The sequence below is a fragment of the Lutzomyia longipalpis genome, chromosome 3 (genome assembly GCF_024334085.1).
Source record: "Lutzomyia longipalpis isolate SR_M1_2022 chromosome 3, ASM2433408v1".
Classification (NCBI taxonomy): Eukaryota; Metazoa; Arthropoda; class Insecta; order Diptera; family Psychodidae; genus Lutzomyia; species Lutzomyia longipalpis.
The window spans coordinates 14124628-14134510 of NC_074709.1; the positions used below are offsets into that span (position 1 = coordinate 14124628).

At 37.6% G+C, this 9883-nt stretch overlaps 4 protein-coding genes across 4 annotated transcripts in view; 2 read left to right on the forward strand and 2 right to left on the reverse strand.

The window, feature by feature from the left end:
- The window catches only part of LOC129793173 (uncharacterized), a 1136769-nt gene that overhangs the window by 1019839 nt on the left and 107047 nt on the right, over positions 1-9883 (forward strand). The window lies entirely within an intron of this gene.
- Positions 929-2366, forward strand: LOC129793227 (uncharacterized). The gene is made up of 4 exons (XM_055833055.1): positions 929-1121; positions 1187-1307; positions 1562-1880; positions 2115-2366. The coding sequence occupies exons 1-4, from the start codon at positions 983-985 to the stop codon at positions 2295-2297; spliced, it is 762 nt and encodes a 253-aa protein (XP_055689030.1). The 5' UTR covers positions 929-982; the 3' UTR covers positions 2298-2366.
- LOC129793190 (serine protease 7-like) lies at positions 2282-7075 on the reverse strand. The gene is made up of 4 exons (XM_055832990.1): positions 6510-7075; positions 4854-5604; positions 3050-3347; positions 2282-2802 (listed from the first exon to the last, which is right to left on the reverse strand). Exons 1-4 carry the CDS (start codon positions 6685-6687, stop codon positions 2512-2514), a joined length of 1518 nt encoding a protein of 505 aa, XP_055688965.1. The 5' UTR covers positions 6688-7075; the 3' UTR covers positions 2282-2511.
- On the reverse strand, positions 7411-9515 carry LOC129793212 (nucleoside diphosphate kinase 7). The gene is made up of 3 exons (XM_055833031.1): positions 9445-9515; positions 9274-9387; positions 7411-9205 (listed from the first exon to the last, which is right to left on the reverse strand). The coding sequence occupies exons 1-3, from the start codon at positions 9445-9447 to the stop codon at positions 8255-8257; spliced, it is 1068 nt and encodes a 355-aa protein (XP_055689006.1). The 5' UTR covers positions 9448-9515; the 3' UTR covers positions 7411-8254.

Below are 9883 nucleotides of genomic sequence, written 5' to 3' on the forward strand. Positions count from 1 at the left end.
AGTCCACAAATTGTGTAAACACTTTTTTTCTTTGAGTATTTAATTTTTATGAATTGAGATGTGTACTGCATTTGGGAAAATATACAGACAGTCACAATATTAAAATGAAAAAAAAAACTTCAACAACTTCAATCATTTTTGCACCGGCAAAAAATGAAAAGTTTTTCAGTGGCGTCATGATTTTGGAGCTTTGGGCAAAGTCACGAGGAAGTTGTTGATGTTTATCCCGCAAAAGTGCGTAAATAGAATGCAGAAGAGGAGCGCGCGAGTAAAAATATTCCACTGTGGTGAGAATCATCTCACCATGAAGTAAGATCATGACCTATTTTCCTGGCTACACCACATTGTGGAGCTCTTTTATCGCTTCCAGTGCGCGATATTATGAGGCGGGGGCTTTTTTCTATAAAGCTGTGTGGTGCAGGAGAAAGTGAAATAAGGCAGTTTTGTTGTAAAAAACGACGAAAGAAGCTGTGTTGTGGTGCGAAAAGTAGGTGAGACACTCACCAAGCACTTTCTCACACTGATAAGTGAAATTTTTACGCCACATCTCGCGTGGCAATTAAATTCATTGAGTAACTTGACTGAATTTTATTTTATTTTATTTTGTGTGATTTTGAGAATGTTCTTTTCCACGATCCATCTCATTCTCACTCTTGTTCTCAAATGCAAAAACCATCCGGTGTGCGTGATCGTGAAAAAGTGCGCGAGATATGCGAGCAAAAAAATGGCGTGTAAACTTTAGCAGTGATCGTAAGCATTCATTGATCATTTCACACAAAGCCGGATCATTAGACCTGCAGAAGCTACAACCTGAGTGCAATTTCCACATTTGAAGCTGTGGCCACACGCACTGGCACATTTTTCCCACACACATTGAGAGCTAACAAGCGAGCAAAAGCGAAAGAGCAAAGAAGGTGAAGATCATGGGTTTTAGTTCAAGATCATCGATCGCGTTGAGCAGTTGCTTCCGGAAGTGCAAGAGATGTTTCTCGTTGTGCTCATTTTTTCCATCTTCACTGGGAGAAATATTGGAATTTCCCGTGCTGAAGAGGAGCCACAGCAAATTGAAGATTCTACAATTTCCGCCATAAGTGATGAACTTTTCCCCGATTTCTTCAACTGTAAGATCGGTCGTGATGAATTTTCCTTATCGTTATTTTCAAATTAATTTGTATTTATTTTTAAGCTACGGAAGATTACATTGTGGTAACTCTCCCGCCAAATATTACGGACTCTACGGACGTTGATGTGGTTAAAAGTGAAATTTTTCCTGACACCAAGCAAATAGCTTTTCCCAACGATCACAGGTTTGTCCCAATTCTCTTCAAGAAAATTTTGGGAATTTTTTTTTTAATGTCTAAAAGTGTCTGAAATTAAAAGTTCCCGTTAAATGGAGTTAACCAAAAAATTAGTTCTTAAAGCTCCCGATGTAAAAATGCAACCAACAACACCCAATCTTCTTACTCTTGAATTTTTTTGATATAAGGGGACCTTTTTATCCCCTTTGACGACCTTTAATTTAACTCATTTTTTCTTTCCTTTAAATTCAAATACTCCCCAGAGATCCTAATGAAGATAAGAGAGCCCCATGTCGTTGCAATAAGGGAATCTGTGCCTGTTGCACAGGAATGCTGATGGATGCCTTCAAGAGCAAAGGTTGTATGAACTTGCGCTACATTCCCGAAGACTTTGCCTTTCATTTCGAAATGAAGATGAATGACAGAGTTCTGTACAAAAATCGCGTCTCTGGCAAAAATCCACCGCCAATCTGTGTTAATCCTCCCAGAATTGGATTCATTGAAGTCTGTGCCAATTTCTATGACATCTATTTCGTTGGGAGGAATATGCACGTGTGTCTGGAGATGGGAGGTTATTTCCAGGTGAGTAATCTTGATAAAGAATAATATTTGCTAGGAGTCACAGAATAATTTTAAGTTTTTGATCCAAAATTTGCTCCAAAAAAAAAATAATTCAGAAAATGTTTAAATTTTGTAAGAAAAGAAAGGTGTTTTGGAGTCAAGATAAGTCCTCTAATTTTTAATATAAAACGTTTTAAAATTATCAATCTTTAATAATATTTTTTAATCCATTCATTAATGTGCTAATTTTTACAGGGATTCGAATTATTTTCTCGGTCGTTTGATTGCCTCCGGATGGGAGACAAAGGCGTGAAGGTGATGAAACCCGAAGATGATCAATTCCGCCCAACATCGGGCACCCTGGATGCTGAGGTTGATCAAGGAGATGATATTGATGACTACGATGAAAATGTTGTGCGGCGTTTTGATAAAAACTAAAATAATTTATTTTTATGTCTTTTTTAAACATTTTTTGCAATAAATTCTACATTGATCTCTTAATTTCATAAATTACATTTTTTTTTTAATTTTTCTGTCTTGTTCATCCTTTTACTCCTTTTATGATTGTCTCCTCTCTCAAATCTCACACCTGAGGAAGGAGACAAAAATCTCCGAAAAGTCATACCTCATTTCCAACGCAAACCCTGATAAATTAAGTCCTCACAATTGATTGAATCCACGGAATGTAGTTCATTACGTCCACATAGACGCCAGGGACTCCTCCTGTTGCACATCCTATACCCCAAGCGACGAGTCCCGCAATAAACCATCTTCCATTCCTTTCGCACATCAAAGGGGAACCCCCATCGCCTGTGCAGGCGTCCTTCCCGGGCTCTCCACCGGCACACGTGAAGCTCGTGCCGTCTAGAATGAAGTTGGGCCCCAGTCGTGTGGTGCGAAGCATTGTCTGGCACTGAGCATTGGGCACCACGGGTACGTCCACCTGGAGAAAATGCATTGAAGGCTATAATCACATCGCAACGCTAAACTGCGTCATAGCTGAATTGATATAATTTTCCATGAAGAATAAATAAGTGGAATTGCAAAAGTTTTACAATCCTCAAGACAAATATGAATTAAAGTGTTTTCTACTTTGCAAATAATCGGTTGTTATGCATTACATTGTACAGAGAGCTCACACACCACCAAGGTGACCTCATGAATTTGCAGTACAATAGAGAGTAACGCACCTGCTTCTGAATTGCCTGATACTGCCCACCGATGAAATCATTGCGTCCCCATCCGGAAACCCAACAACGTTGCCCATCAAATTGCGTATTTGTCAGGCATCCTGTTGTGATTGCTGGTGACGATCCCAAATTCACAGGAGTCGATAGACGTAGAATAGCTACGTCATTCTGCAGATTTCTCGGTGAAAAGGCCGGATGGACGAACATCTGCGCCACACTGAACTCTTGCACCGGGAAAGGTTCACTCGTGGATGCAGCATCCCATTCCCCAAGTCTCACGAGAATCAATGCTGGAGTCCTGTGACGAAATTCCGAAAGAAAATTTAAATTTTAGAACAATTCAAAAATTGAAACAAAGTATAATATGCATTCATCTCTCGGGCAAAATGGAGATCTCTGGGTGAAGGCTATTCGTGTGTTCATTTCACGCAAAAGTATTCAATTGCTTTATGCTGTTTATCGGATGTTGTCTGGCCAGCCAAACAACTGACGTCTCTATGAATGAATTTTTCAACAATTCCCCTCAACATTTATCACTTCTTACAATCTCCAATTAGATTTTACATGATTTTTTTTTGAGAGCACGTTCTCAGAATGCAAAAAGATTTAAGTGGAAGTAAGAAAATGTTATTTTTGTATAACAAAATTGCAATGATTTTCCGATGAAAATTTTTAAATAACAAAGAGAATTTTGAGAAGCATTGTATTTAAAAGTAAGCACGAAAATTTTTAGAAAGTCTAGTCATGTATAAAATATACAATACCTACTATATTTTGTATAATAATGATAAGAATAAAGAACATAAAAAGCATTTTTCTGGGAAGAAGAAAAAGCGCCATTAGTTGATTTTTTTTTAAAGTTTTGAGACTTTAAAAAACTTTTAGTAAAAGCGAATGAATTTTCTTGCTTTTCAAAATTGTGTTTTTAGATCCTTTATTTTGTTTTCCCTTTCCACAACTTTATCCATTTTATTTTTAAATATTTCACAATATTTATGTACTTCCGGTTAAATTAACTTTATTTTGTACTAAATTATTCTAGTTTGCTCCGTTTGCTCATAATTTCTTAGTTCCTAAAGAAATTTGATCTTTTTTTTCAAACTCTTGGCTTTCTACAAAAACTATTATTTGATTTGTTATGTAAGGTTCTTTTTCATGGAAGAGGAATATATTGTGCAAATGATATTTCAATGATTAATAAATGCCGAAACTTGCATCAGCTATAAAAATTATATTACATAAAATATTTTTCGGAATTCTTGCTTGTTTTTTCTCCGTCTGCCTTTTCTTTGAGTTTCCTGAAAAAAAAAAAACATTTTCCTCTCCTTGCCTTTAACAAATACAATTTTTCATAAAACTATCCCGAATTTAGAAAAAAAAAAAAAGCAAAATGTGGAGCTTCTATTTTAAGAGCTTTTAATACACCCCCAACACATTTATTTGATACCTTTAATAAAAAAAAAATGATTCATTATAGCATGATAATAAAATTATCTCGCTTATTGTTCACGGTGGCAATTACCTAAATTATACCTAAAATCTCTCTTAAAAATTAAAAAGGTGTCATTTGATACTTAAATGCGGCGAAATAGAGCCACAAGAAATTCAGAGAATTTCTCCTTAATTGCCCTCCAACAGCGCATTAGCTACACAAACATTGTCCTCCACAACGAAAGCATTTTAATCTGACAATGAGAAATCAATCATTGCGCCACATTAAAGTCCATTGAGGTGGTCAAGTACGTGAAATTACATAAAATGGGTGAAATGGGCAAAAAGTTATTATAAAATACGCATTACTTACGAAAAGTTAACAACCCTGTGGGCAGCTGTGAGGATGTGCCGATTGTCAATGAGCACCCCCGAGCCAGCATAGACATTCCCAGGGGAGAGAAGTACGGCCTGCCACGGGTAGGCACCGTAGGGAGCCTGTCCTGGACCCACAGGAGGACTTCCAGCAACTGGAGGATATCGAATACCACACTGATATGGGCCATTGTCGCAACAGAGCTGAAGCCCTGGCCCACAGTTTGTTGGCGAAACGATATTTGTAACAATATCTGATCCTCCATTGGGCAGGGATCCTCCTCCTCCTCCTCCACCACCACCACCGCCGCCAGTATTTGTCACAATTCTAATATCAATTACTCCTGTCCCGTCCACGCTTCCAGTGGTACGACACTGCCCCGTGGGGACACAAACACAGGTCCTCCCTCCCGGGGGTGGAAAGGGATTTCCAGGGAAATTGCCCGGAGGCAATGTGGGAAAAGTTTGTGGGAACTGCGTCTGAGGGAAAAGCGTTTGAGGGAAATTCGTGAATGGAGTCTGAGGGAAACCAGGGAATTGTGTTTGGGGGAATGTGGGAGGAAGAGTGGGGAAAGGTTGCTGTCCACCTCCTCCAGGAGGTAGATTTCCACCAGGAGGTAGATTGCCGCCGGGGGGTAGATTGCCGCCGGGTGGTAGATTTCCACCAGGTGGAAGACCTCCGCCAGGTGGAAGATTTCCACCAGGAGGGAAAGTTGGACCAATTGTAGGAAGTGGTCCTGGGAAAGGTCCTGAAAAAAAGATCGAAACAAATAAAATTCAGGAAAATAAATTTTAAGCTTCTGTAGATTCACATTTTTTGTGTTTCAATAGTTTTTTATGGTTCTAAAAAATTAAAAGGATTTTTATTCATATTTTTAAAGACTTTTATGAGCTTATTCTAAATTTTTTTAATCATTTTAATTTACATTTTTGAAGTTATTTATGCAATTTATGATCTTAAAATTAAAAAAAAAAACATTTTTTCAGTAGGGGAAACCGGGGCTAATAAAGTCACTTAAGGGTTTGGAAAAAGCTTAAAATATCATATTTCCTAGCTAGATAGAACAAAATGATCTGAGAAAGAGTTATAGGGCAGTAAATTTCCTAAAGAAATGAGCTATACATTTCGCTTTATCTGTTTGGGAAATATGATATTTTGAGCTTTTTCTAAACCCTTAAGTGACTTTTTTAACCCCTGTCTCCCCTATCTATAAAATTGATCATATTTGATAAACCAGGTAAACCTAATGAATTATGAATTAAGCATTCATAACACCGTTAGTTTAAAATATTTAAAATATATAGAGAAACTTTCCGAGTTATTAACTATTTTAAGGAACAAAACTAAAAAAAAAAGAATTTTACAATATTTCTCAAAAAGCACAAACGCAGATTTTCCATTTACAATAGTACGCTCAACTGTCCTATTTTGTTGACTTTGAGCTTAAACATTTTAATTTTTCAAAAACCGAATATGTGTAAAGAAAGAGTTTTAGATCCTTACGCAAAATTTCAATAATTTTTTTAGAAAATGGATTTTTCTGATCAATTTTGAAACAAAATTGTGCTAAAAATTAAAAAAAAAAAAAGAAGAATCTGCACAAATCTGAGTTAATTAATTTGAAATCTGCTAAATTCACACAATTGCACTTACCTTGCCTCGCTTCAAAATTCACAGGATCCAAGTCATTGCCACTGCGACCGAGATCAATAGGCCCACCAGGATTTTGACCTGGATCCTGATTATCGCTGGGAAATTCAAATGGTTCACACACACAGAAATTCAGGAAAATCACAAGAAAAGCAACCACACATCCCGCACGGTTGGCCATTGTGCACTCACAACAATCAGTGAAAGTCCTGCAGAGTGAAAGTAGAACAAGGATTTGGTTCAAAGTCACACACGCGAATGTCTTTTTAGCTCACTATCTCCTAGTGTGTGAGCTGATTGATTGACGCACTAGAAGTGTCCGCCGTGTCCGGATGGACTTTATATATGGCAAATGGGTTGTGTATGCTGGGTGGAAAAAGCGCTGCCCGATGAGGAGGAAAAAAAGTCGATTTTGGCGCCGTAAGTGCTCTCTTGTTCTGCATCGAAGAGCATGGCAAAAGGGTGATGGGCAAAAAGCGAGTGACAACAATTCTGTAAACATCGAGTCCTCGGGGGGAGTGGGAGGTGATTTGAATGGGCAGTGAGTTAATTGAGTTAATGGTGTTAACATTGACCACCACGTGAGATACCGCGTGGGGTTTATCATTCAACCAAATCACCACAATTACGAACAACATGCACAACATGCCCATCATTGTCAACTGATTTGTTGCTTTGGGGTGGATTCTGAGCAAATATTAACCGCAGGCAAGTAAATTGCAAGCAAATAAAGTACATGGTGGTGGGATTGAAATGCTGATCAAATATATTAGTCTCTTTTAGCCACTGATGAAGATCTCTCTTGTTTTTTTTTTTACCTAAACGCTATTTTTCCCGAGATGCTGCAGAGTGGCCAATGAAATCATATTACATATTCGAATTTATTAGCCAATAAGAAATCTTCTTTGAAACGTATAATTTCTTAATTAATTTGCAATAAAAACAAATTGATAAGAATTTGTCTCTTTAAACCCTTTAAGGTCCGGGATCAATCTAGCGAGCTGATTGAACTAAAAATAATTTTTATGGGTGCTTTTGAGCTCAAATAAGACATTTTTGACAAAAAAAACACAACTAAAAAATTTTCCGTTTTTCGTCCTTCGTGATCCTTTGAGTCGTTGGGGATATCCTTTTGTGATCATAAAATGAACAGGGATTTTAAAGACATACTGTACTAATTAGTACTTAATATTCATAAAATAACTAAACAAAATGAAACATTTTCAAAATCGAGCCTTTGGGTCAGCGTATGATCCAATGGACCTTAAAGCGTTAATTAATTTTTCATCAATATAAAGGGTAAACAGTTTCTGGATAATAAAACTCATTCAATGTAAAAACTGAATGAAAAATTAGGTAAATATTTGTTTAAAATGTTATTGTAAGCAGTTTAATTGAGCAAGTCTGTAAAAATCATATAATAATAATTAAATTAAGTATTTCAATCGTTTCAAAGCTATTTGAATGATCTGAATTATTTTTAATATTCAGAGAAAATAAAAGATAATGATCTACAAATCAATAAATTAAACCCTAGATCCAGACTAATTAAAAACCTCCCTCTCCTAATTGAAAAAATATAAGAATTTTATTTAGAATTTATTTAGTCTTTGGCCATTAAATTACAAAATAAATATGTAGGTCAGTTAAATCTCCAAATTCTAAACTGATAAACCTTCCCATTAGGAATTTTTGCTCGCCAAATTGTCCAAAAATATGTGGGAAAAACGACACATGAGCCCCGTCCATTAGTTCCCAAAGAAAAAGTCCACCTCTGACGCACAATCCTCCGGTAAATCTGTGCAATGAATGGCATTGAGAGCTTTGTCGCACCCGAACTTGGCCCGAATGGTTTGAGGTCTCAATTTTTGGGCTATTTCGGGGTCAAAGGGGCCACAGAGGCGTCGAAGCGTGTCGTGAGCATCCCCCGAAGTACCCGAGGAGATTTCCATGATGAGACTTGGGCCACTTGAGAGCTCCGGAACCATTTGGTTGTACTCTGGAGCTACTCCACGGTAGACTTGGAGGAAATCCTCACAATTCTTCCTGCCCATGTGGATGAGTTTCATGGCAGTCACTCGGAGATCATTTGAGAGAATTTCCTTGAGAATTTCTCCAGTCTTTCCACTCCGAAAGGCATGTGGCTTCACAATAGCCAGCGTGGTGTTGGTAAATACTGCTGTTGAGGGGAATTTCTGGGCACAGAAGAAGTAATCAATGTCCCGGGAAGCACTAGAGATGTCTGGGGAGGTGTAGATGGGAAAATCTGGGAAATTTTCAGAACACAATTCCTGCATTCTCTGAACTGCATTCCTGGACACAATCTCCATTCCTATGGATGCACCTTCGATGGTGCTTGTGATCAAATCTGAGAGTTTTGTTGAATCCACCTCATTTCCGTGTATCTTCACGGCATCTTCGGGTTTCAGCTTCATCATCTGGCAGTTGACAATTTGAAAATCCTCCCGGAGGATCTCACACCAAATTGCATCAAGTTTGGTCAGAGATTTCCATTTTAGCAGCACAAAAGTTCTCTCCATTCGTGGGCTTAGCTCCTTTTTGGTCTTTGAATCCCCGTAGTCGATAATGTTGATATTTCTACCGAAAATAAGAAGCCTGGATCCCACGTAGAAGTCCTTCTTGGTCAAATGATCTACTCTGATGCGTCTCAGGAAGGGCTTTCGTGTTTTTTCGTCTATCTAAGGAACGATAAGAACTCATTATTTTGAGAACAAGAAATTCTGGGATTGGTGTGAGAAAAAATTACCATTTCAATAGAATTATCGTGGCAGTAGAAATGTAGAAAGATCCTCTTCTCGAGTCCTCCATCAGTCTCAGCAAGAGCGACGAAGATCAATTTTTCAGGATCATTAATCGCTTGCTAAAATGATCATAGAAAATTAAGAACAAGAACGATGAATTTTCTCTGATTTCTCACCATTTTTTAAAAGAATTCTTTTTAAGTCTCCTCAGCTGACTTCTTGCTTTGTTTTGATCACCTTGGAAACTAATAAATGAAAGACAAGTAAGAGAGGACAGAAAATACCCAAAAACTCCGTATATGAGCACGAGAAAGGAAGGAAGAGAGAGAAAAAGATAATACAACATGGCAGGTGCTTTTGGCGCCAAATTCCTCTTCTCATTCGCTTCAATTTGACTCGATTAACTTTGATCCTTTTGCAAGATCTTCAACAAAGACTTCCAGCAACATTGAACCTGCAGGCAGACCTTCCCTTTTAATTTAGAAACTATGCCCTTCAGAAAAATCACAGCATTGCCATTGATTGCACATTTAATTTTCAAAGCATAAAATAACGAGTTTTTTCTCTAATTTTCCTCCCGGTTTTTGTTGAAATAAAATGAGCAGCAATGTGAAT